Source organism: Urocitellus parryii, chromosome 14 (assembly GCF_045843805.1).
Source record: "Urocitellus parryii isolate mUroPar1 chromosome 14, mUroPar1.hap1, whole genome shotgun sequence".
NCBI classification, from domain to species: domain Eukaryota; kingdom Metazoa; phylum Chordata; class Mammalia; order Rodentia; family Sciuridae; genus Urocitellus; species Urocitellus parryii.
In genome coordinates, this window is record NC_135544.1 from 57259025 (window position 1) to 57286506 (window position 27482).

The window sequence follows — 27482 nt, forward strand, 5'->3', positions numbered from 1 at the left end:
GTGGGCAGAGCACATACTGGTCATTAGAAACAGCTTCAGGAAAGGCGCTGATGTTCCCAAGTGTTCTGCCTGGGCCAGGTTGCCATGTGCCCAGGGGCTGAAGGGGCGTCTCTGCAGGAGCCCAGCTGGCCTTTGCTTGGGTTAGCTCTTCTCACTGTGAGCACCCGGTGCCAGCAACTGAAACACGTGATAGTTCCAGAGGTAGAAACATCAAGTAGCATTTCTGGATCAAGTGTGTGTGTGTGCGTGTGCGTGTGTGTGCGCGTGTGCGTGTGTGTGCGCGCGCACGCGCCTGCATTACTGGTGATTAAACCCAGGGGTGCTCTATCACTGAGCTATGCCCCTTGTGCTTATTTTTTTTTTATTATTTTGAGACAGGTCTTGCTAAATTGCCCAGTCTAGCCCAGAACTTGTGGTCATCCTGCCTTGGCCTTCTGTGTTGTTGGGATTCCTGGTGTGCACCTCCATTCCTGGCCTAATCCTCATTCTTGATGTTCTAGATAAAACAGAAGATGATGCTGACCGTGAGGCACAGCTCCTAGAGATGAGGTTGACTCTAACTGAGGAAAGGAACGCTGTGATGGTCCCCTCTGCTGGCAGTGGCATTCCAGGGGCCCCTGCAGAGTGGTAGGAACCCCTCAGTTCTTGTGGAGTTCTGAGCATTCTCGAACCCCTGCTTTCCATTTGAGTTCTGGGTGTGCTGCTGTTAATGGAAGAGTCGTGATAGCATGTGACAGAGTTGTGTGAATTTAAGGAACTATTAAATTATTTTCATTACTAGAATAACTGTGGTCTAAAATAGCTGCTTTATTAAATAACATTGTTATTGGCCAAAGTAATTAAGATTTCTGAGAACTTAAATCAATATTTAGTACCACTGTACTTAGCATTAAAAAAATAGTTAATATGTAAATTACTTGGATTATTCATTGCCTTAGAAGAATGTTCAGTCATAAGAAAATTGCATCTGCACCAGTTTTTTGATTTTGGTACCAGCTTAAACTGTACTGTCAGCAAATGTTCTGTGCCACTTTATAGAAATTAAAAATAGTAAGTTAAGCCACACAGAACCCTGGAGTATGTCCTTTAATAAGAAAGTAAGTTGAAATGGGGCTTTATTGAACAGATGAGTGGTCTTGCAGACCAGTTCTAGTGTCAGCGTAAGAAGTGGCAGTTACAGTTCAGTCTCTGTGGCATTTCTCATGTTAAATTGTAGGAGATCAGTGCCCAGGTGCTGTGGCTGGGACTGTGCTAGCCGTGAGTGTGTGCTGGGGCCATGTCCTCAAGTGTACTAGAGGAGCGTTTGTCTCTGTGTTTCAGGACACCAGTTCCTGGGATGGAAGCCCACATTCCTGTTATATTCCTTGACCTGAATGGTAAGTTCAAGGAGTTTTTGAAGGCTTACCTGGGCAAATCAGGTTAACGCTCAGATACTAACCAAGTGTGTCAGTACGCATCCTGTCCTCCTGAGGTTAGAGGCAATTTTTTGTGGCTCACACATTCTGATGCTGTTCAAAGACTGAGCTGTTGTAAGTCTTATTTTCCTAACAGCAGTAGACATCTGTTTCATTATGAGGCCTCCTCACATTTCACTGCTGCAACCCTGGTTCTGTGTGCATGCTTCCCCCATCAGTTCAGGATGGTGGTAATGTTTATCTGTATTAAAAATGTTTTCTTCTGGGCTGGGGCTGTAGCTCAGCAGCACTTCCCTAGCATATGTGAGGCACTGGGTTTGATCCTTGGCACTGCATAAAAAACCAAACAAATAAAGGCATGCTGTCTATCTACAACTATAAAAAAAATTTAAAAAAAATGTTTTCTTGGCTGGGTACAGTGGTGCACACCTGTAATCCCAGTGACTTGGGAGGCCAAGGCAGCAGGATTGCAAGTTTGAGGCCAGCCTCAGCAACTTAGTGAGATCCTTCTCAAAATAAGAAGTAAAAGAGACTGAGGATGTGTGGGTCACTGGTAGGGCACCCTGGGTTCAATCCTCAGTACCACACATGCAAAAACTTTTCTCTTTATTCTTTAGGAAAGACTCCTCTCCAGAAGGGACTAATAATACTATGTAGCATGTTTTCTTAACATTATGTAATAATTTTTGTACCTTTTCTGTGAGTCCTTATGAGCTCATTCCTGGATTACCTTTTTTTTTTTTTTTTTGGTAAATAACTGCTGTCTGTCCCCCCCACAATGTACTCTGCCTGTAGGAGGAAAAAATAGGACATGAAAAGGCAAGTAAAGGAGCTAAAACTAAGTTAAATGTCAGCAGTGAAATTCCTACAGCCTTTGAAAAAGAACTGTGTGGTGAAGGTCAAGGCCCCTAGGTAGACGAGCCGCGTGTCCTTGGTGGATCCCTTCCTCGAGCAGAAAGTGGTGCGCCAGGGTTCTGCACCTGTGGCCCTGAGCTCGCTCGCATGGAGGGTCCTCACATTTACCCAGAGGTAGAGCACTGGGCCCTGCCATGGCATGCGCGGCCACCTAATGGGGGGAGCTATTTGTTTTTGTAAGTATTGCTACAAGACGCAGTCCTGCCTCTTGTTCTCTAGAACCTTGAGGACTGAGGGTGACTGTGGTCTCTTAAGTCACGCTTCCCTGATGGGTGAGGGCCATGTACGTAGTTTGGGGGGGTTGTATAAGAAAGGGGGGGGGGAAGAGCCCGAGGAAGAAGGCCTGTTAGTCTGGATATTTGCAGAGATGATCAGGACTTTGTTGAGTGGTATACATGTTCTTAATCCACCCAAGCCCACTAGTCCTTTTTTTGAATTTTTAATTTGTTCTTTTCAGTTTTACATTGCAGTATATTTTGACACATTATACAAACAAACATGAGTGTAACTTCCCATTCTGTGGTTGCACATGATGTGGAGTTGCCCTGGTCGTGTATTCATATATGAGCCTAGGAGAGTGATGTCTGATTCATTCTATTGCCTTTCCTATTCCCATCCCTCCACCCCCACTTGCTTTTGATGCTTGTGCATTAGCTTAAGGTGGATGGGGACTGGGAGAGGGTTGGGCTGGGAACGAAACACCGTGATGCATTCCTAAGTAGGGCCTCTGGCTCATGTAGTCAGTCGATCCTTTTGTTGAACTTAACTGTCAAGTAACTGGAATCACTCTCGTTTATTTCTCATTTTTTCAGTGCATTAAAAGGTGGGGCACTTTGGTTACAGTCCTGTCATTACATGGGTGAGCAGACCTTGGGTTACCTCCTAGGTGTCTTGGCTTCCTTGCCTCCCGTGTGAGAGTAGATGTAAAGGGAGCATTGAGAGAGAGATGGTTTCTTGAGGCACTTTCCCTCTAAGATCTGTGAACTCTTAAATGGTCATCATTGTGTCACGTGAGATTGCATAGCAAAAGCAAATGAAATGTGAAACACAATTTTAATAATAAGCACATTGAAATTTAGCTGGTCAGGGTTACCCTTGAGGACCATCTCCAGGTTTAACGGAGCCTCTTTGCCGTCAGCTGATGATTTCAGCTCTCAGGATAACCTTGACGACCCAGAAGCTGGAGGATGGGATGCCACCCTGACTGGGGAAGAGGAGGACGAGTTCTTTGAACTCCAGGTCGTGAAACACCATGATGGAGAGGTGAGTCAAGCAGCGCTCGGGAGGGTCAGATAAAAACTAGTTCCATCGACTTCCCTGGAGCCTCTGGAAGCAGTCACCAAGGTGGTCATTTCAGTGCATATGCTTCTCAACCAAAACCCGTGGAAGCCTTTCCTTCTGACTTCTAAAAAGAGTGAGGCCTGAACATTCCATTTTGCCCATTCACCTTCCTCCTCCTCCCCGGGTGAAGGATCGTGTCCGTGTGGCCCCTGCAGGCCAGCAGTGGTCAGCAGCTGTCCTCTGTCCTCTGTCCTCAGCCCCTGAGGTGGAAGTTGAACTGCTGAAGCACAGGGTGTGTGGATGGCCCCACATTTGGGATTTACTTTAAAATTGTTTCATAAAAACTTTTTGAAAGGAGGAAAAAAACGGATGAAGGTAGTGTGTTGAAATCTTGATTTAAATGCTTGAAGCTGTGTGATGGGTATATCCGGGGGCTTTAGTCCCTACTTTTTAACATGCTTGAAAAATTACATCATGAAGTGTTTCAGGGAGGAAAGCTGATGTGTTTCTAAGACACAGAGCTGAATTCAACGTGAGGACACACTCGGGCACTCGCTCTGAGCTGCATGCTCCAGGATGGCGGACAGGCAGGCCCTTCCTCGAGGACTGGGGCCTGTTGCAGATAAAGTGGGTGTTGGGATATGGCAGCCAAATGCACTGTATGACCTGGGGCAGGGGAGAGGGAGACATTTGAACACAGACTGTGTAATAAATGACAGTATTGTATCTATGGTGAATCTCCTGAGTGTGGCAGCTCTCTCCCACTCACTCCAAAGTGATTCAGCAAAAGTAGTATGTGTGTGTTGGTTGTGACAAAGAGAAGCAAAAGTGACCAAATCCTGACAATAGGTAGATCTCAAAAGGCGTATAGGAGTCCATGGAACTGACTTTTGCTACTTTTCTTGATGTTTGAGCACTTTTTAAAATTAAAAAAAAAAAAGAAAATGAAGAGCAAGCAGCCCAGCCAGGAAAGCCCCTGCTCTCTGCTCTCCAGACTCAGGTGCCGGAGGCCACATCCTCACAGTCTTGTCTTTTCAGAGCGGTCCTCACAGGAGGACTTTAGCCTAACCTTGGTTTCTTTGGTGGAAAGCACAGTGCATTGTCCTACCTTCTCTGCAGGTGAAAGCAGAGGCCTCCTGGGACTCCGCAGTGCATAGCTGTCCTCAGCTCAGCAAGGGCACGCCCACAGACCAGCGCCTGTTCCTGATCGTGCGTGTGACAGTCCAGCTTAGTCATCCCGCTGACATGCAGCTGGTCTTACGCAAAAGAATTTGTGTGCACGTTCACGGCCGGCAGGTGAGGCCTTACTCCTACTCAACAGCGTTGTCACCACAGCCCGCCTGTGGCCAGGGCTGTGGAGTGGTCACTCTGGCCAGAGACATTGTCTAGGTGAGTGACTGTCCCATGACTGTGCTCACTCGAGTCCCCAGGCTGCCATTCTGACTTCCTTCTAATAGTACTAGATTGTTACACCGAATCTCTTTAGGGCAGATCCGCCAGTGGCAGCTGTTCTTGGGGTGCCTTGGGCCCTGCCCGGGTAGGTTCGGCAGTCCTGTTGCCTCTTCTTGCTGTTCCCTGGCAGATCAGCTGTTAGTTTATCAGCACGGGCTGCTTATGCTTCTCTTTCTAGGCCTTTCTTTCATAGCAGTCCTTGCCTTTGGGTTAAAAAGGTGAGTAGGAAACAGTGTGGGGCTGTACAGGGCAAAAGTGTCCTCACCGAAGCTCCCTGAGCAGCAGCTGCTGTGCTCTGTGCTGAGTGCTGGGGTGTGGGCCTCACCATGTGCCAGAGAACAGACTTCAGACAGAGGGAGGGAGGGCTGTGCAGAGGAGCATGCGTTGAGCTGGTACCGTACAGATAGAGCGTTTCATGGGGAGGAGGAGAGCACTTCTGCAGAGATCGTGAGGCGGGAGGGCCAGGGCAGCTGGGGAACTTAGGGACTGCAGTGTGGTGAGATGAGCCCATGCCAAGGAGCATGGTTGGGAAGAACCTCATGCCACAGGAAGGGTTAGGAGGGAATGTCTAGCTGAGAACTTAAACTCTACGGCTTTTCAAATATAAGGATCTGGGAGGTCGACCCATGGATCCTAAGTAACCGTCTCGCTCCCTTCTGTGAGGCATTCTCAAACTGACTGAAACCAGGACAGATGAAAATCAGTCTTGTCATTTAAAAGAGCACAGTCATGGTTGACAGACTCCTAAATGTAATCTCCTCCCCTAAAAATTAATCTTTAGTTCTAAATGTCACACTGGTATCAACCTTTGAAGTGAAGACTGGCCGTATGCTGTTGAAATGACAGCTCTTTAACTGCCAGTCCCACATCAGGAAGACCCCGGCCACAGGGTGAGCGCAGATGCCCACGCAAGTCTCCATGCACTCGTGTCTGGGAGGGCTTGAATGAGACACACTGCTCTTGGGGAACATTTTGAAGAAAGGGTTTCCATTCCAAATCACCCATCCTGGTTGGCAGGCCCTGAACCTGCCTGGCAGAGTCACCAGCCCTGCAGCGTCCCCCACAGAGAGGGCACTGTTTGTTTTCACTGTAGGGACAATGAGTTGCTACTTTTCTTCCTGGTATTTTTAAGACATCCCATTTCTCCTCCAATCTAAGATATTTCATTGCTGTACATTGCTTCTTTATAGCAAGGACAGGAACTTGCACATGGCCCCTTTCTATTTGTATTCCATGCAAATAGAAAACAAAAGAGTGCAGTAACAATGGCATTCACACTGCCCCCACTACCCGCCTCGAGGTAGTAGCTCAATAATAGCTCAGAGCCACCCACTGCCCACAGTATCCCTGACCTTGGCTCTGCGCTGTGAGACCAAAGTCCAGGCATGAAGGATGAAGTCGATGGTCTTTGCATTCTGAGGGGCTCAGATCTTTTAAAAAATGATTAAAAAGATTGAATGGGAAATAAGTTCTTATTAGGTTTGTGAAATTATGCATTTTTGAGACTAAGTGGCTTGATTTTTGTCTTTCCTTTGGGTTTTTAATTTTTTCCAGTCACTGCCTTCCCTTTTGCTTAGGGAAAAGGGCTCCATGCCCGTTTCCTGTTCTCTCTCGTCCTTATCTTTATTCACCAATTGTATTCCGCCCTCATCACTGCTCTCCTCAACCTCTACAGGATGCTCAGTCTTAGCAGCATCTCCAAATGAGTCATCTCTGCATTAATTCAACAGTTCAATTCTGAACTGTGCAAAGAGCGCAGTCAGCATAAACAATGACCAGGCACTCTTAAATCATTCTTTATAACGATCCTGCTCTGGTCAAGAATTTAATGCCCGAACTTGTCAATATTCATGGTACAAAATGTCCATCGTACTGGGAGGGAGAAGCATAAGCGTCACCAGTCCTTGCTTACATCCTCTTTGGAAGGTCATTTCATGTGTTTTATTTCTATAGTGTTGAAGCAAAGTTTATCCAGATGCCTGGGGCCAGTTTCCAAGTCGTCCTCATGTGCTTGGTATGGGGACCTGTCACTGTAGACTCCTAGTCGTTTGGTTCTGTGCAGGGGAGGAAGTTGAGGAAGCTGTATTTAGTGATGTGAATTTCATTGCCTTATGTTGGAAATGTGCTGTTTTCATTTGATCAGAACTAACATAGTATCCGTCATGCTACCTCTGTGCTAGTGTAAACTCAGTTTTTGAGGCAGAAAACTTTATCTTCTGTTTTGTTTTTCTCTAGGGTTTTGCTCAAAGTCTCCTAAAAAAGATGTCTCATCGAAGTTCTATTCCTGGATGTGGAGTGACCTTTGAAATTGTCTCCAATATTCCAGAGGTGAAGGATCATATGCAATTTGAATTTACTAAAAATAAGAACTTAAAAAGAGATAACTCCCTGAAAACTCACGTATGCAAGAAATACATATTAACTGAAAATGTGTACTTAGGGAAATGCTGGAGGTTTCTAGAGGAATTCCTAATCTTAACTCAGAACACAATGAATTCGCGGCCTTAGCAGTTCTAGATTGTGTTTTGTTAAAGAAGAGCTTTCTTTTGGAAAACATCTCAGCATCTTTTTGCTCACGGCACACCGAAGAAGACAAGAGCATAGTGATGTGTGATGTGGCGTCACCCTCGGGGAGGCAGCCCAACCCGGTGTTGAGATTCGTGCTGGATTTTGAAATCAAACAAGTTTCATTCTTATCTCTTATTAGCAAAGTGACCTTGGGTCAGTTACTCTCATGTAATTTTTTTTTCAAATGGGGTTAGTCATACATTCTATGCAGGGTTGTTTTTAAGGGTTAATGAAACAGTGTGTGTAAAATGTAGTCCACATGACTAGGCAGTAAGTCATGGCTGCTGTGGCCATTGTTATATGAGTATTAATATTTTACTACCATTTTTACTATTTCCCTTTGTGAATTAGTTGAGATATTCTGAGGATTCAGATGATTCTGAGGATTTGGTGATTGAAACATGATAAGCATGTGGCTCATACACACTCCTAGTACTTAAGCCCTGAATTAGCTTCATTTGCTGGGCTGGGCAAGGAAGTGTCCCTTGTAGGGACAGAAGTGTGGGTCCTCAGAAGAGGACTCTGAAAACACAAAGGAGTGGTTCCTTCTCCTTCCCTCATTGTCAAAAGGGGAGTGAGAATAGATGGAGTTTCCTGGGGAGTGAAGAGATGGGACAGGGCACAGCCCCTGCCCTGATCAGCACTGCATCTTGACCTGCATTCCATACCTCAGGAATGTTGATGGATTCTGCTGCCTGTCTGCGTTGCAGGTGGGCAATGTGTGTTCTAAAGCAGGAGCCAGACCCTGAGAAGGAAACAAGTGGACTGCACAGCACTTGGGTTTTGCTTTAGATCTCTTGTATTGCAAGACACTTTTCTTCTCTCCATTAGTGTCCAATGGTTCTTTTCTAGATTTTTAAAGTTAGACTTAGATAGAAACCATTAACTGCTTAACTGTTTAATTTGGAGCTTTCTGAGCATTTAGAAATTAAGATGTTTGCAGAGTTGAGTCCACTGTGTAATCTTTGGTCTGAAGAAGGATCACTCTCTGTGCTTCATTCATTTGTTTGTAAGATTTTAAACAAGTAAACTTACACGTTTTGCTGGAGTCCTAACATTTATTCCCTGTATTTTGTTTTCTGCTTTTCCTCTCTTGGACCTTCACTTTGTCAAAAGGGGAGTGAGGAGATGGGCACAGGGCACAGCCCCTGCCCCTACCTAGGAACTGTCTTCCTTCTTTCCTTTTCCTCTACAGCTCCCTCTTCTTTCCTTGGAGGTTTCTTATTCTCTTTAAAAGTGCTTTATTTTTCGGGTGATAGTTTTAAAAGAGAAAACATGTGGGGGCAGTCGGTTTGGAGACAATACCCTCACGGGATGAGGTGTTGATAGCTAGCTGAGCAACCGAGTGGTAGACCGTTGTTTCTACATTATCAAATCCTGATGATAAAGAAAAAGGAAAAGGGAAACTTAAAGCTTGTGTGAGATTAGTCTTAGATGTAAAATGAGAAGAACCTTTATCAAGCTAGGGTTTCATCATGAAAAAGTCTCATGTGTGCCTTGTGTTGCATGTTCCAAAAGCCATGAGAAAGGAGCGGTCTAGCCAGACGGCAGCGAGACAGGTTCTGTCTCTCTCTGGGAAACTGCTCCCTACAGCCTCTCACTAGCTCTGTGTGGACTGGTGAGAGGGGTCCTCAGTGCCTAGGAGTCCTAGGCCCAGGGGCTCCTCTTCCCTCTCTGGCTAATCGTGGCTGACTCCTCTCTCCATGGTCATCACAGGCCCAGAGGAAACTGTAGGAGGCAGTGTCTTGGTGAACTTAAGCCAGTTGATAAATCCGCCTGTATTTGATCTGTTCTAAGACTTGTTTATAGTCTTTAAAAAAGTCCCTGAAATTAGAATGCCTTATAACTGATGGTATCTTAAAATTAATTGGCAGGTCTTTTTCCTTAGTTGTGTATAAATGTTTGTCTTATGTTGATGGCATTTAAGATGTGATAACATCTGGATGTGCATCGTGTAGTTTTTGGTATAAGAAACTCACAAGTAAACGTAGTACCTGATTTTCCCTGAGAAGAATTTGCCATGAAGATGTTCTTCTTGAAACAAGGACATACATGAATAAGATCACACATTAACAGACTCATGAGTTTCCCGTTCACGTGCATGGCCAGCTCAGGCCAGCTGGCTCAGAGGGTAGGATGGCCTCTACTGGAAGCAGGCCAGTGAGAAGTTGCCGCCATTCTTCCTTCTGGCTCTGAGCCTGTGGCCCCTGCAGCCCAGAGTGAGGATGGACACTGCGTTGAAGTTCTGCCACCCATGATGGGCTGCTCAGCGACCGCTGAAACCCAGCCCTGTCCACCTGCCTCTGCTTCCCGCTGAGTCGTTGGGTCCCTGTGTCTGGCAGGTCATCTTCCCTTCCTCGTGCCCTGAGTTGCCCCAGAGCTGTGTGCCTGCAGCGCTCTTGTCCTAGTGGCCTTATTTCTGGCTGGCCCACAAAGGCGTTTCTGACCAGTGACCTGTTTTCTGCAGTGGACATAGAGTAGGAGCAGGGTTGTCAGAAGGTGCTTCTGCAGCTTTACCCTTCACGTCAGCTGCTGCCCGAGTCGCCACGTCACAGTTTCTGTGGAAAATTCTGAGTTCCAGAAGCCAACAAGAATGGGAGTGTTTGAATCTCTTCCCTTTGTCAGTTCAGAACACCTAGAGTGGACCAAGACGCTCTTGGGCACTGGCGTCTGCGCCCTGCTTGATTTCAACAAATGGTGTTCTCTTCTGCAGGAGGCCCAGGGAGTGGAGGAGCGAGAGGCGTTAGCAAGGATGGCTGCCAATGTGGAGAACCCGGCTTCCGCCGACTCAGAGGCGTATATCGAGAAGTACCTGCGGAGTGTGCTGGCCGTGGAAAACCTGCTGACCCTGGATCGCCTGCGCCAGGTCAGCGGTGCCCTTGCTTGGCCTGGTCCTACACCTGTCCAGCGTGATTGCATGTGAATTCTAGTTAACCTTGAATAGCCTAAGTGATGAAATGATGTCATTCTGTCGTGCCAAGTGACAGCCCTCATGTGAGCGTGAGGGAAGCCTGCTGCAGACTGGGTTGCTCTGGGCGCACCTGTAACTGCCTTCCCCTGCCTGTGTTCTGATTCCAGGAAGTGGCCGTGAAGGAGCAGCTGACCGGGAAAGGCAAGCTGAGCAGGAGGAGCATTAGCTCTCCCAATGTGAACAGAGTGAGTAGCCGGCTGGCTCGCGGGGCAGCCAAGACCCTTCTCTCCTCCTTGCTGGGCTAAATGTGGGCGCCTTGAGCCCCCAGGTGACACTCCCTTCCTTTCCTCAGGGACGCCTGGCCCTTCTTCACTCCACCTCCTGCTGCTGTGGGAGCCCTGTGGGAGCCCTTTCGTGCCTTCCACACGTTCTCCTGTCTGCCTGCCACCACAGCTAGTGCACCTGTGGAGTCACAGGTGTCTGTGGAGCTAAGCCCAGGGTAGCCGCGTGCCAAGGGCAAGCCAGCTTGGCTCCTCAGCTGGAGTCGATTATTTTTATGTTGAGAAGTCTGGAGTAGGTAGTAGTAGATAGTTTGTGAATTTCCATTTACTACTAGCACCCAGAGAAAGGGCTCAGGCCATGGTGGGTCGCCTCAGTGCACGCCCACATACTGGTCTGTGATAAGCCTCCCACCAGAACGTTGTCCGTGACCAGCTCAGTGTTTCCATGTCCCAAGGGCACTGGTCTTGATTTGGTTCTTAGATGAGATGTTTCATGCTTTCACAACTGAAGTATTGATCCCCTGCCTCCGTTTCTTCCCAGTTGTCTGGAAGCCGGCAAGACCTTATCCCCTCGTACAGTCTGGGCGTCAACAAGGTAAAGGCGGTCCCTGTTCCTGTCTGTTTCGGTCTGTTTCCGTTCAGCCTTCATCTGCTCCCCTCTCCCAGGGGAACTTTGCATGCCAGAGTTCTTCCTGCTCCTGTGCACCGTGTGGCATTTACTGGGAGATGTTTAGAGTTCGTTTGTTCTAATCTGCCACAACACCCTCTTATTACTGGGATTAAAAAACAATTTTTTTTTTGCTAATATTTCTATCTACAGTATTCTCTCATTTCTGCCAGAAAAGGAATTTCATATCAGCTTTTGAATAGTGAAGTATTGATATAGTGATTCAAAATTTATAAGGAAGAAGACAATTATACCTGAAAGTTAATAGTGTTTGTTAAAAGGAAGAAAAATCAGGGAACAGAAATTTTATTAGCTAGAATTTACTTATTTTGTTGTTAATACAGCTTTGCCCTGTAACAGAGTTTCCAGCAATAGAAACCCAACACTGTTTACTTGAGAAAGGTTGGTGCTCCTGTACCCACCTTTCTGGAAGCCTGCATGTCATAGTTGGTGCCTGTGTTTTCTGAGGGACCTAGTCAGTGCTGGTGCTGGCCTGTGTCATGCTCCCTAATAATGCTATGGCCCTGCATTGGCGGTGGTGTTGCTATGTGAGTGCTGTGGCGTGGGCTGCCTCAGAATCACCAGGGGCGAGAGGTCGAAGGGCTTTTCAGTGGCAGTCAGCATGGCCGAGTGGGCTCTTGATGCTCTTTCTATATACTACTCTTTCTCTACTTGATAATTTTTCTTTTCTTTTTTTTAATAATTTTTCTATACTCCTTTTGCATGTTTGACATTTTCCTTATAAAAATTTACAGTGAAAAAGAAGTTAATAATGAAGGACTTATTTTAAGATCTAGATTATTAGTGGTTTGCCTACACATACACACACACACACACACACACACACACACACGTAAACTACTCTTCTTCAGTTTACTGATGCACTACATGTGTGTGGGTCTCTTAGTTCTTATTTATGCTAGAACACTGAATTATTCAATTAGTTCAGCTTAGGACCTGAAGAAAATAGAATTCTTGAAAACTTGATTGTATAGTGTTTTTTTTGGGGGGGATACCTGAGATTGAAACCAGGGGTGCTTAACCACTGAGCCACAACCCTCCCTGCCCTTTTAAATTTCGAGACAGGGTCTCACTAAGTTGCTTAGGGTCTTGCTAAGCTCCTGAGCCTGGCTTTGAACTTGTGATCCTCCTGCCTCAGCATCCTGAGCCTGTGGGATTTTAGGTGTGTGCCACCACACCTGGTTTGTATAGTGATTTTTAAATGTGAATGAAGAATGTATCTTAAGGAAAATATAATAACAAGCATGACTTCCTGTGTTTTGGGAAGTATATATGACCCAGATCTTCCTGCTGTCTTTCCTGTCTCCCCTCACTTTCCTTGTCTCAGAACGGAGACGGTCATAGCATCTGTTTCAGAGAGCATGGCTGTGCTTCATCCACACCCAGTGCACAGACCGAGGCACACAGATGCTGCTCCAGAGGTCCAGACCCACACAGTGAGAGCACCTGGAGGCAGTGCCCGCTTTCCAGGCATCCTGCAGGGGCTGGGAGGGGCTCAGAGGCAGGGAGGCTGTGTGGAGCCTGAAGGGCTGTGCGGAGGGGCACACAGGCAGGCGAGGAGCCAGAGCCCGGGTTCCCGGCAGAAGCACCCACGTGAACACAGGCCCAGGAAGATAAGCTTGGCCTGTTCACGACAGCACCTGCTGCCAGTCAGGTGGCGGGAGCTGCGGCGTGTGCCCATAGCTGAGGACTTGTTTATAGGGCTAAAACTCCTTGCCAAGGAGTGATGGGGCCGGGAGGCCATGGGGAACTGGAAGACAGGGCAGGGATTGGCCCACATTTGAACTGGACAGTTGGCTTGAATGGTCCAGCTGAGCTCTACCTGTTCCGCACATGCCAGTGTAGTGTGTAAGCTTACACTAGCAAACTATATACAGTGCAAAGGTGAGAAACACTTGTTTGAATTAGAAAGTGGGAGAGCAGCTAGGGGAGGGAGAGAGGAAGAGAGATGGGATGCTAGGAGAGATGGACCCCAGAATAGAGAAATGGACTCCAGGAGTCGGTGGACATGAAGGAGGTTGAGGGAGGGAGGACGAGAGTGAGGTCCGGGTTTGGGTGACTGCGAGATCACTGAGAGATGAACCGCAGGAGAAGCAGGTTTGGGAAGTTCTACTTCTGAGGTAACAAGATTGAAGATGAAGCCAGGGCTGGGGTCAGGTGAGGGAGCCCCAGGGACAGTGGAGACAGTGCAGGGAATTAGGTGTCACTGGGAGCTGTGAGGGAAGGCTGAGAGGCCAGGGTTGGGAGTGCGGGGGAAGTGTTACAAGGAACCCTTCCAGCTCTGGAGAGGGTGCATGAAATGAGGGCTGGCAAGACTGCTTGGGACGTGGCACGGAGGGTTACTCTGCACCTTTCCAGGGCCATTTCTGCAGGGGGTGGGAGAAGCCCAGGGTCTTAGTAGGACATGTAATGTGTTTTAGTCAGAATCGTCATCGCCATGACAAAAAGACCTGGCAAACAGTCAGGTTTCGGAGGTCTCTGTCCATGGTCAGCTGACTCCACAGCTCTGGGATCCGGGAGAGGCAGACCATCATGGTGGAAAGGCCTGGCAGAGGAAGGCAGCTCAGAGCTCTCGGCTCAACAGGGCCAAATATAATCCCAAAAGAGATCCCCAGTGACCTCCTTCCTCCAGCCACACCCTACCTGCCTACAGCTACCACCCCATTAATTCATGTTAGTAGATTAATTCATCAACCAAATTACCCCCTCATCACCCACTCATTCCACCTCTGAAAATTCTTGCATTTTTTCACACATGAGCTTTTGGGGGACATTCATATCTAGACTATAATATAACTTTAAATGCATAAAGGGAACATTACACCTTTTTGTTGTAGTGCCGGGGCCTTCCTTCCCTTCTTTAGTTCTTGATTTGTTGGGGTGCTTGAGTAACTTGGTAAAGAAGAGGAAAGTGTCATTTCCTCTTTTGCTCATGTTGTGATGCCAGTGTGGGGAGAATGGTCTGGCTCTTCCCTCCCTTTCCATTCCCGTAGCTCTTGACTGTAGCAGAAAGGTCCTGCTTGTGTTTGGGGTTTGTGCTGTCCTCCCACACCCACCCTGACTGTAGCAGTCCCCCTCTGAGCAGCAGAGAAGTGTTATTGGGAAAATCAGAGGGTGCTACTTGCCAGTCCCAACAGCACACCCATTTCCACACGGAAGCATCTTTTTGTCTTCTTTTGAAGCTGAAAGGCTACACCTGAGCTGTAGTCAGCCCCTGGTCATTGCCTCATGTCCATATCAGGAGGTGAAAGGAAGGTCCACAGGTTAAAATGAGAGCATAGTTGCTTTTGCACAGGGACCAGATGAGGGAGAAGTGCTTTTGGACAGATTATTATGGGTAGGGCTGTGCAGGGACTAAGGACATGCGGGTGATAAGAGTCAGGATTCTAGCCAAAGGGTTTATGCAAGCTTGCTTGAGGAGGGGAACAGAACAGCCCCATTTCCCACTGACGGTGCCTACAGTCATCTTACCTTCTAAGGTAGAGCATCTTAAGTTCTTAGGGGCTAGGGATGTGGCTCAAGCGGTAGCGTGCTTGCCTGGCATGCGTGCGGCCGGGGTTCAATCCTCAGCACCACATACAAACAAAGATGTTGTGTCCGCCGAAAACTAAAAAATAAATTAAATTAAAAAAATAAATTAAAAAAATTTTCTCTCTCTCTTTAAAAAAAAAAAAAAAGTTCTTAGGAGGGCACGGTTGTGGCTTAGTGCCAGAGCGCTTGCCTTGCACAGATGAGCCACTGAGTTCGATCCTCAGCACCACATAAAAATACATAAAGATTTTGTGTCCATCTACAACTACAATTTTTTAAAAAAGGTTATTAGGAAATATAAATTTTGGGGATTATTATTTTTTTGAGAGAATTTTTTAATATTTATTTTTTAGTTTTCGGTGGATACAACATCTTTATTTTATTTTATGTGGTGCTGAGGCGAACGCGCTACCATTTGAGCCACATCCCCAGCCCTTGGGAATTTTTTTAATGCCCTTGGGGTTGGAACCCAGGGCCTTATGCATGCCAGGCAAGCACTCTACCACTGGGAGCTTCATCCCCAGCTCAGTTATTAAGTATTTTTAAAGTTATGTCTTCTCACTAGGAATGTGAGGAAAGAAATCTTTCCTTTCAGCAGCAGCAAGGAGTAGAAGCAGCTCGCCTGGCCTTTTAAAGGACTCACCGTTGCACTGAAATGCGTGTGTCACAAATGCACTAGAAGTTTCCGTTCCTTTCTATTTGGTATTTGAGGGGATTTCCAGTTTTTTTATTCTCAAAAAACTCATGTTTGTCTCTCTTTTTTTCTTTTGGAGACTATCTGCATTCCTCAGTTTTCAGAGATCCAGGGAGAGGTGGCGAATCCAGTGGGTTTTCCTAATGAGCAGGATGTGAGCGCTGTCCTGCTCTCTCCGCCTTACCATGCTTGCTCTTACTTTCAGCATACAAGTGCATTTTTAAATGTGGATTTTATAGGCTGCCTGGATAGGACACTGTACTAGCACTTAGGCTTTTGTGAAAAATGACTTTGGTAATCAGTGTGTATGATTCCTGGCAAATGTTTTGGCCCCAACTATTTGTAAAAGTATTTATCTGTCAAAAACCAAATCAAAGCAAATCAAAAACAGGAATTAAGGCATCTTACTGAATGTCGGAGGTTCTGGAATGTAAGAAGTTGGAGTTAATTCATATTAAATAAATAATGCAAATAATTGGAAGTTGTGGGTAAGGGAAGGGCAGGTGGAGCAGAAGACTGGCAGAAGTACTCTGAACGTTTGTTTGGCTCCAGAATTTTGTGCATCTTGGTTTCCGTGCATGAAAGCACTTAATGTCCAGGAGAGTCAGATCAGAAATACACCTGTTGTATACGTACAGTTGTGGGCTTGTAACTCTGAAGAGGTGTTTGAAATCACCCATCATTATATCTCCATTAGTTACATCTGCCCTGCAGTCTTGCACGAGGCTATTTCTGGGTGCTCTGCTTCTGGTCCCTGTTTTACTCCTGATGTGGGTGACAAGTCAGAACTGTAGGTTAGAACCCAAGTGCCGTCTTGCACATCACACCCCCTAATACAAAAGCTATCCAGTTGGTGGACATAGTGTTTCGAGGCAGGAGAGGCCACTAGATAGCTTCTAGTCTCCGCCACCCCCCCACTGCCTTAGTCGTCAGTTAATATCATAGCAGAGTCATTGGAGCAAGAGTGACAATAAAAGGGTGATTGGGAGCAGGAGTGGAGGACTCTGGTCAGTGTGGGCAGTTGGGGTGAGAGGAAGCAGAATGGTCCTAAAAACAAACTCACAGTTTTGCCTAATAACACTTTGATGCAGGCCAGCCTGTTTGGCATGCCCTTATTTATTGATGCTCCAAAATATGAAAACTGAAATTTCTTTATGAGCTCCATCAGGATTGAATTAATGAACTGATTAATCTTCAGAAAATAAATAGAATTCAATTATTCCAAATTTTTAATTTACCTATAGTTAAAAGAAATCACCCTTGAGATAAGTCTTTCAATTAAAAATATAAAATATGACCCCTAATTGAACCGATATTGCTGTTTACTGTTACTGGATGTTTCATCATTATTGTGAGGAGATTTTTATAGGCATAATGAAAACTTAGCAGGCTTTTTATGATCATCTACCAATAGATATTTAGAGCAAACTTAATTTCAGCCTGTTGCCTGTCTTTCCACCTCAAAGCTGGCTGTGCTTTGAGGTCTTTTGCAATGCAAAGAAAACTATCAACAAAAATATTGTTATTTTTAAAGCCAGGTTACAGGAAATTATATTTTTGTAATGTGGTACATTTGTCATCTTCTGATTGGAATTTTTAATGAAATTGAAATTAGTCAATAACTCGGGTGATATTCGGTTAACAAAACTGAGCTGTGTTTTGGCATCGTCACTCCCTGGGACTGTCAATATTTGGCTTAGTGCTGTTGCAGGCTGATGCCAGACATGAGTCACTTCCTTCATTGCACTGGAAGATACTTTGGACTTGAAATGTCACTGTGGAGAAGATGGGGACAGGAACACTGTAGGTGCCCACTGGGACCAAGCCATGTCTACAGGTCTGCTGGGAGCCTCCCTGGCTCTTGCCCTGCTGACTTTGCCTTGAGCACAGTGCCAGCTCCAAATGATTGCCCATTGCCATCTGGAAGGGGATTTTATTTCTTTGAGTTCTGAACAGATAATCCCTGATAGTCATGGAGCTCATCTGGAGATTCAGATGGAGCAGGGTCTTCTCTTGGTGTCTCCCCATTGTGGCCCATTCTGGAGTTCAGTGGACATGCAGAATGTTAGAGACCTGAGTATGATCTTGTTAGATTCCAGGTGATGCAGATACATGCCATTGTGGTAGGAGTAGAAAGATATCACAGTCTTTCACCTTGAGATTTGAGCTGTTCAAGAGACTCGGCAGTTTAGTGTCTTTCAAAGCCCTTTTATTTATAGTGCTGAGTTCATGTCCCTCTGAAGTGCATTCAACTGGGTTGCTTTTTTACCTTCCCCTAACATTTCAAGGAAGAGGGGAAAACTGTAGAGCATCTAAGTGTAGCAACATTTTTTTAAAAATATTTGTTCTTAAGTTCTAGGTGGACACAATATCTTTATTTTATTTTTATGTGGTGCTGAGGATCGTACCCAGTGCCTTGTGCATGCTAGGTGAGCGCTCTACCACTGAGCCACAACCCTAGCCCCTAAGTGTAGCAAATTTGATAGAAAAGTTGTACACCCCCTGCCCCCAGGGGAAGTATGTGTAGCCACACCCTGAACACAGATTTCAGGTGTGGCCAGGGAATAGCTGGGTAGTGCAGGAAGGAAGAAGACTGCACAGTGAAGGATTTCAGTGGAGCGTCCCCCCAGAGCGCTGTGGATGTCAGCAGAAGGAGGGAATTGTATCATCAGATTTCCTCTTTCCTGGGAAGCAGAGCTCTCAGATTCCTCCAGACTGTCATGACCGTGAAGGTGGCTGGGTGCAGGTGCTGCACGTCTCCCTCTCTCATTGTCCGAGGGCCAGCAATGTGGCTCAGGCAGCATCTAAGCAGCATTTAGCCTTTGAGGTGGTCTCACTTGGAATATTTGGATGTGGGGCAAGAAGAGTTACTGTTTCCATCTGCTGTGGTGTGGCATCTCGTGGGGAGTCCCTGCTGGGCAATGTCCTCAGAAGCTCTCTGAGCCCTGAGTGTGCCTGGTCACTGGACCATCCTACATCAAACAGCCCAGGTGCTGATTCTAATAATTTGCTAATGATACTTAGCTTTCCTAAGGGACAGAGTGTGGCCATGTCAGCTGCCAAATGAGGAAGAAAATGAAAATAAATTTATTTTCAAATTAAGTAAGTTGTCTTCAGAACAACTTGTGTGAACTTGACACTAAACAGAGCATGAGGCTTTTCTTCCTCTGTGAAGCTCTGAAGACTATTGACCTTGGTGTTCAGATACCTGATAGTGGTAGCCCAGGGAACACAAAGCTGCAGCCTCCCAGATAATTTTTTAAAAATATTTTTTTAGTTGTAGTTGGACACAATATCTTTATTTATTTTTATGTGGTTCTGAGGATCGAACCCAGTGCCTCACACGTGCGAGGCGGGCGCCGTACTGCTGAGCTACAGCCCCAGCCCCCCAGACAGATAATTAAATCTAAATGCAAAAAAACACTAGGAAAGTGTTAAAGTATGTAAATCAGCATATGATCCCTAGTAAGGCAGATGAACGCTCCTGCAGTGCAGGGTTGAGGGTCCACATTCCCCTCCCATGTCTGGCCTCATAGTACGTGCTGAAAGACATACCATTTTAAATGCTATCAGTGCTGAGTGAGTTCCTAGGGAACAGTGGCATTCTCGGAGGTAAACATGATCCAGATCACTTAAGGCTTATTGATTTTATGATCAGTACTTAGGTTGCTGCTAAAAGCAGATAGGTTCCCGATATACATCAGAAACCTGGGAGGCCTGCCCGCTTAGTGGGTCCTGCCATGCTGTTTCTCAGGCATGCTCTGGCCAGCTCAAGCTAACCATTAGGCTCACTCTTCTGTGGAATGCTAGCCTAAAATAACATTCAGTACCATAATTAAGCTCTAGTGAAGAAGTCTGGGCAATTATCAGAGGATAAAAGGAATTTAAGATCTATTAAAAATTTGAGGCTTGGTACTGTGCAGTCCAGAATTTGTACTTGCATGATCTAAATGTGAACAGGTGGAAACACCCAGTCCTGGGGAGGAGGAAGAGCCCCCTTCCAAAAGAGCCTGTTTCTGGGCTTCAGTTTCAAAGCAGAGTGATAAAGCGGGTCTTGAGCAAAAAAGCAAGAGTAGCCTTAGAAACAGAACTTAAGGGAGAATTGATTTCAAAAGGATTATTCTAATCTGTCCATCTGTTTTCAGTAGGTAGCAGATGTTAGGGTGGACTCATTGGCAGGCTGTGAACTGGGCCATCCGCCTGTGAGGTGGTATCATCATCTCAGGGGATTTATGTTGTGAGCAGGATGAGGAGTGTGAAGTGCTCTGTAGCCAGCTTGCGTCCAGTAAAGAGAACATGGCTGTAGTAACATAACAAGGATTTTTCTTGAGTATCTTTAATTTGTTTGTTAATTGATTAATCTGAAACAAAATGACCAATTTTGTCCTTACCAGGGCCGGTGGGAAAGTCAACAGGATGTATCCCAAACAACGGTTTCCAGAGGAATAGCTCCAGTCCCCCCTGCCCTCTCTGCTTGTCCCCAAAATAACCACTCGCCAGATCCAGGTAAGTCGTCTTTTCGTCTGTCAATCGCTGATATGAAATCTGAGCATCTTTCAAGAGTTTCTATCAGAATTTCTTGCTGGGTTACCACTGTTCTACCAGCGACCATCTCCAGTGTCCCCTTTCTTGTCTTAACGTGTTGAGCTGTGTGGGCTTTGGAGTGTGGATTCATCCTGTGTTTCTCTCCTGGATACCCCTGGATCCTGGAGTATTGTCCTCTGACTCTATTTGCTATTTTTGTTGGGATTTCTGTGTGTGTGCGCTGTGTGAATATGTACAAGTTTTTATTTTCTTTTATTCATATCTTTGTCAGGTTTTTGTATCATGATTGCATTAGCCTCATAAAATGGCTTGGGAGATGCTTCTCATCGTTTTCTGGAAGGGTTTATGTATGATTGGTGTCACTTCTTCCTTAAATATTTGACAGAATTCCCTAGTGACACTGTCTTGGGCCTGGAATTTAGTTTGTGGGAAGATTTCAAATTATGACTTGAATTTCTGTACTACAGTGTTATTTTATTTTTTGTATTCCTTCCGGGTCAGTTTTCACAAGTTAGGTTTTCCAAGGAATTTGTTATTTCATCTAGATTATTAAATTTATTTGCATAAAATCACATCACGTTACTCTTCTTTTAGGATTTGTAGGCTCTCCCATGCAGTTCCTTCTTTTTATTCTGTTGATGGTTAATTTTTTTCTGTTTCCTAAATACTTTTGCTACAGGTTTATCAGAAGCAATAATTTCACAGAACCAACTTTGGGCTTTAATTTTGTTTATTATTATTTTCTATTTCTTTGGTTTTAAGAATTTCTTTCTGTCATTCACATGTGTAATTGGTGCTTTCATTGTTATTCTACTCAGAATATTTTAAAATTTCTTTGATTCTTTGAAACATGTTACTAGCATGCTGATTCATTTGTGTATATGTGGGAGTATTTTTATTTCCTAATTAAATTCATTTTGATTCTTGAATATTTCAGTCTCCAGATGTTATAAAAGGCACTTGGCAATGGTATTCTTTTTGTTTTAAAGCAGCCACTTGTTGTTGAAGGAGATGAGGGCATAGAGGCAGGTGGCGATCTGCTGTGTCCCCATGTCCGTTGCTTGTGGCCCTGTTCAGCCCTTTCTGAAGACCTTGTTTTTGTCCAATTTCACTTTTCTTTAGCCTGAAGAATATCTGTAGTACTTCTTAGTGTAGTTCTCCTGAAGAGAAAAGCTCTCTTAAGTGTCTTTATTTCACTGTTTTTTTTTTCTTTTTCCTTTTAAAAAGGCTATTTTGACCAGATAGAGAATTCTGGGTTGCTGGCTTTTTTCTTTTAGCACTTCAGACCTCTTTTTTCTTTCAGTGCTTCAAGACCTCTTCTCCCAGGCCCCTCCATGCTGAGAATTCAGCTATCATTTGTGTCACTTGCCCACATGTGTTTAGTTGGTTTTTTCAGAATATCTCCATATCTTTGTCTTTGGCGTTGTACTATGAATTGCTTAGTTAGAGTTTTCTTAGTATTTACCTTGCTTGGGTTTCACCAGTGTTCTTGGGTTGATGTTTTTCAATAAGTTTGAGAAAGTTTTAGCTGGTTTTCATTAAAAATTTCTTTCCTGTCCCTTTCCATCTCCACTCCTCCTGAGATCCTAGGTGAGGGTGGAGCTCACAGTCTCTGGTGGTGTTGTTCCTCCTCCTCCTCCTCCTTCTGCTCTTCTTCTTCCTCTTTTTTAAAATGTTTTCATCTCATATCTTCTGGTTGGATAATGTCTTCTGCCATTTCCAGTGTTCTCTTGAGCACATCCAGGGAATTTTTTATTTCTGCTATTGTTCTTTTCCTGTAGAATTTCCATTTACTGTTGATTTTTTTTTGGTTTTGATTTCTCTGCTGATATTCCCTGTCTGTGTATGTGTTAAACCCATCTTTTTAGTGTCCTTGAACTTGATTATAAAAGCTGCTAAATCAGACAAAAGCTCTTATTTCTATAGACTCCTGTTTCCTCGACTTGGGTCATAGTTAATGAGTTTGACCTGTGTAACTTGCACCCTGCTCAAGTCTAGGAATTTGCATGGTTCCAGTTAGCCCCACTCCCCGTAGCCAGCCACTGTTCTGACTGCTGGAGATTGCTTATGCAGTTCCACGTAAATAGAGTATGCACTGTCTATGCGTCTGGCTCTTTTGTTCAGCACACGTGTTTGTCTTAACATATTGTTGCTGGCATCAGTAATTAACTTCTATTTCTGAAATATCTCACAGTCACAATTGACTTTATCACAATTTTTTAAATATTTATTTTTTAGTTGTAGTTGGACACAATACCTTTATTTTATTTAATGTATTTTTATGTGGTGCTAAGAATTGAACCCAGGGTCTCGCAAGTGCGAGGCGAGCGCTCAACCACTAAGCTACAACCCCAACCCCTTATCACAGTTTTTAATCATTTTTTCCTGCTCACAAACATTTAAGTGTTTCCAGTTTGGGGCTACTAAGAAGAATGCTTATTCTTGTACAAATCTCAATGTGAACATTTTTTCTGAAGTAAATACTTAGGAGTGAAGTTGCTGGGTTATGGTGCGCCCTAGATCTGAATTCCCTAAAGTAGTTGTGCTTTGCTCACACTTGCAGGCAGGTCTGAATTGATTGACATGTTTGCTGTTGGGCTTTGCTCATCTTTGGTCTCGTGTCCCACTCTGTTCTGGGTTTAGTTTCTTCTGTGGTGACACGTATCCATCATTGGTGCTTTCAGCAACTGTCTTTTACTAACAACCCCTTGTTTCTTTTCAGTGTTAAAGTTTTTATTTTGGTCTCACTTAGAAACTCTTTTTTTTTGTGGAAACTATCAAAGGTACAAATGTAGAAGTAACGTGATGTGCTGGCAAACACCCACCTCTTGATTTCCATCCACCCATGACCAGTGTGACTTGCCTATGCTCCTACCTCCTTCGCCCCTTATCTCTTGTGAGATGTGCAGCCTTTGATTGGTTCTCAGCCTTTGATTGGTTATGGATCATACTCCCTCTAGAATGTTAGAGCTCAAATTGTAAATTTCCCCTCAGCCTTGAGATGATTAGTTCTTGTAGCTTTTTATGTATCTTGAACTTACTTTTCTTTTTTTTCTCTCCTCTGTTTTTGCATTCTTGTAAATTATTTGACTTTTCCAAGTTCAATTGTAATGTACCCCCTGGTGCTGGAGCCATCTCTGCTTTACCTTCTTAGAGGTTGCTCTTGTGATTACGGTAGGTCCTGAGCTTTCACAGCTAACATTACACTACTTTGTGTGAACTTTGGAAACTTCACAGCTGTATGAGCCCATTTACCAACCGCATGGCCAGGAAGCCTGGGGCCCTCAAGGTTCGTGTGCAGTGAGGTCTGGGTGCCCTGGGCACCTCTGTTCAGGGAAAACGTCTATTCTTCAAGGTGGCTGCTTGCTCTTTTTAAGCTGTTGTGTGGATATGGTGTTCTAACATTTAGGATTTGGAGTAGATTTTCCTATAAATTAGTAAGGGGAAGGAAATCTTACTACATCACAGGTATCGTCTGCACCTCTCAGCCTAGCCTTTAGTAGCTGACAGCAGGTAAGAAGATAGTTCAGACCTCTCTCTCTTTTAAAAATAACTGAATACCACTGTTCTCCTGAAGGTCAAGTTCATCATCTTTCTTTAGTAAATAGTGATGAGAAACTTGAGTCTGTAGGACTTAGTCATGGACTGAAAGCCTAAAGTCTGTAAGGAGACTTACACCTGTATGTTGGCAGTTACGTCACTGAAAAGCTGAGCCCCCTTTGATTCTAGGGCAGAAGTTATTTGTTGACAAGGACTCAGGTGGATTGCCTTCTGATACTGCATATTAGGAGCACTGAATATTAGAACCTTCTAGAGGCCCCCAGTTACTGCTCTTTTACTGGTAGTGGAAACACCATGTGTTTGAGGATAACTGATGATACTCTCTTTTTCTAATATTAGTCTTTTAAGGATGCTTTTTAAAATTTATGTTGTTAGATTTTCTTACAAATAATATTTGGCAAATTCGCAAGAAAGAAATGTCTGTGTCATTGTTTTGTTTCATCTTGTGCCTTTCAATCTTGTTGACAGGGCTTGGTAGCCTAGCAGCCTCCTACTTGAATCCAGTAAAATCCCTGGTGCCACAGATGCCAAAGCTGCTGAAGTCCCTTTTTCCTGTCCGCGATGACAGAAGGGGCAAACAGCCACCTCCCCTTGCACATCAGGTAAAAAGCATCGAGAAGGCAGCAGTGTGTTTTCTGATAGGTCGCTGAAGAGTGACTCTGTCCCTGGAGCTAGAGGGAGAGGGACAGCAAAACGGGGCGTTAAGACTGGGCTTTCAAGCCTGGTAAAAGCTTGTGATAATTTCTCTTCCATTCTCTTCAGAGATAACAGAGCTGTTTAAACTTATTGACACACTCCATCCTTTCTGCTTTTAAAAATGCCAAGTACGCTACTAATGTGATTTATGGTAATATCACTTAGAGCAACAATAGTAAAATTTATGAAGTGCACTTAGTGTTGTTTGTGTATTGCCAAGTAGAAAATGTAATTCTATTTTTAATTCTTGATTTCATTTCTCTTTTCAAACAATTTTATGTCATGACTGTCCTTCCCTTTCAACCTCTGCTTCCTCTACTGTGGATAATCTCTTCTTTTACTTAAAAGTGATCACTTATTTCCTTTTTGTGGCTCTACCTTGCCCTAGAATAAGTGTTGGAGAAAATGTTAAAGGGTTTCCAAACATGCAGGAAGCTGTTCTTATGCAGTAATGTCGAATGGGAACCCTTGGAAATGCAGTTTCTAGCCTTACATAGGTGTTAGCTCAGCAGAAAGTGATAAACGAGGTTTTACTTACACTCACTTGGAAGCACCAGGACAAGTACCATCATTGGGAGTGGTTTTGACATCAGCACTTCCATATCATTTTTAAAAAAAATTTTTTTGTAGTGGTAAATGGACAGAACTCCTTTATTTTATTTGTCTATTTTTATGTGGTGCTGAGGGTCGAACCCAGTGCCTCATGTATGCTAGACAAGTGCTCTGCTGCAGAGCTATAGCCCCAGCCCTCCATATTCTTTGATGCATTCCAGTTGCAGAAATGCAGGTCAGTAGTTGTCTGAGACTCAACTATTTACAAGAATTTTCTAAGTTTATGAAGGCATATTCAAGGAAAGTGGGGTTGGTTGTATAAGACTGCTGTGTAGATATGTAATTTTTTCAATCTAGCATTATATAAGCATGTACGTAAGAATACACATGGAGTGAATGAAAAGACTTAAACGTCGGGATTCTGGAATTGTTTAAACTATATTCACTGCAGCACATAACAGTGCTCGCTAGTTACTGATATGAACTCCTGGCCACGGGAGGGACGGGGCAGGCAAAGGTGTCTCTCCCCATAGTTTGTTGTCATGTGTGCTAGTCTCCTCTTAACTTCCCATCAGTGTTTCATGAACTAAGGGTCATGAAGTGTCTGAGTTACCAAAAAAAAAAAAAAAAAAAAAAAAAAAAGCATTTTCTCAGCTGGGCTCAGTAGCACATGCCTGAAATCCCAGCGGCTCAGGAGGCTGAAGCAGGAGGATTGCTAGTTCAAAGCCAGCCTCAGCAAAAGTGGGGCACTAAGCAACTCAGTGAGACCCTGTCTCTAAATCAAATACCAAATAGGGCTGGGGATGTGGCTCAGTGGTCAAGTGCCCCTGAGATCAATCCCCAGTCCACTCCACCCTCCAAAAAAAATGCATTTTCTCAGACTGCCCTGGTGACCCACAGCCCACCTGGGGACACTGTCTGATCTGTATTGATGAGCCCTGAGGTGATGCTTATGTGGAGTTTAATAGCCACTTTTTTTTCTGTTGCTGTTCAGTGAAGGCGGTAATCTAAGTTGAAGGAAGTTGGAATGACTTTAAAAGTCATGGGATCAGCCCACTGTGGTCACAATTATTTTTAAACTGTTTTCAGTTTTTTTTTTTTTTAAGAGAGAGTGAGAGGAGAGAGAGAGAGAGCGAGAGAGAGAGAGAGAGAGAGAGAATTTTTTTAATATTTATTTTTTAGTTCTCGGCGGACACAACATCTTTGTTGGTATGTGGTGCTGAGGATCGAACCCGGGCCACACGCATGTCAGGCGAGCGCGCCACCGCTTGAGCCACATCCCCAGCCCCTGTTTTCAGTTTTTGATGTAGCATGTCAGAGCACCTGCCAGTGGGAACTTGTTTGTACACTCACTGTGCTGGCAGTAGGCGACTGGAGACGTGGAGAGCAGCAGCGTGTCAGAAACAGATCTTTGGTGATGGGAAGAGAACTGCAGTATGTCATGTCCAGGACGAGAAGTTCACTTGAGATGTGTTATTGAAATATTAGCAATTTATGTTCGTTTACTCAAGTGTATTTATTTTTTGAGCACATATGAGCAAAGGTATTGAGGGAATGGGCCTTGAGCAAATATTTCATAGTTTATAAATATGTGAAAACATAGCACTGAAGCTGGTGTGAATGAGGATAGATGTCCAGTGGTCAAACTCTTTCCTCTGGTTTATGAAGATGCCACTCCCTTTTCTTGGCAGCACCAGCCCAGTCTCTGTCTGCATCCCTGACTGCATTAGCATAAAGCTCTCAGCTGCCCTGCTGCCCTCTGCCCGTCCTCTCTGGCCTTTCCTGGGTCTGTTTCTTCCATGAAGCCTCTGATGTTCAGTGGCCATCGCTGTGTGGGCATTTTTTTCTTTCTTGGTCTCATTCCGCCCCATGGCTTTACCATAGTGATACAAAGTAGCCAATGGCCTTTCACAGCTTAGGCTGTGAAAACACATCAGTCCCCAGCTTGAGACCTTCCTTGGAAACAGAATAGAACCTAAGTTCTTCTGCAGTTGGTACACATCCTCCGGTGCCCTGATCTTTCATCGTTATTTCCTTTCTTCTCTTCAGTCTCCTTGCTGAATTGTATCTGTGCCTTTTTGTCTCACAGGTTCTGGTGCCTGTCTTTCCTTCTGCTGGGAGTGCTCTCTCCAGAGTCCTTGCAGGGCCAGGAGAGCGGCAGCCATTTCAAGGAGGCATAGTTTACAGTGGTGTCTCTTCACCACCAAACTGAAACAGCCTCCACCAAACACACGCACTATATTCTCTTGATTCTTTTTCTTTTTTTAAATTTTATTTTATTTTTTATGTGGCACTGAGGATCGAACCTAGTACCTTACCCGTGCTAGGCAAGTGCTCTACCACTCAGCTATGGCCCCAGTCCCATCGATTCTGCTTCTTACTGGGAGTTATG

The 27482-nt window shown here is 44.7% G+C and overlaps 1 protein-coding gene across 1 annotated transcript in view; it reads left to right on the forward strand.

The window, feature by feature from the left end:
* The window catches only part of Kif13b (kinesin family member 13B), a 158291-nt gene that overhangs the window by 110560 nt on the left and 20249 nt on the right, over positions 1-27482 (forward strand). Inside the window, exons 28-37 of the mRNA XM_026398857.2 lie at positions 501-627; positions 1321-1376; positions 3469-3593; positions 4731-4907; positions 7299-7391; positions 10345-10497; positions 10710-10787; positions 11365-11418; positions 20131-20242; positions 24311-24444. Coding sequence (XP_026254642.2) covers positions 501-627; positions 1321-1376; positions 3469-3593; positions 4731-4907; positions 7299-7391; positions 10345-10497; positions 10710-10787; positions 11365-11418; positions 20131-20242; positions 24311-24444 — 1109 coding nt within the window. The remainder of the gene's footprint in view (positions 1-500; positions 628-1320; positions 1377-3468; positions 3594-4730; positions 4908-7298; positions 7392-10344; positions 10498-10709; positions 10788-11364; positions 11419-20130; positions 20243-24310; positions 24445-27482) is intronic.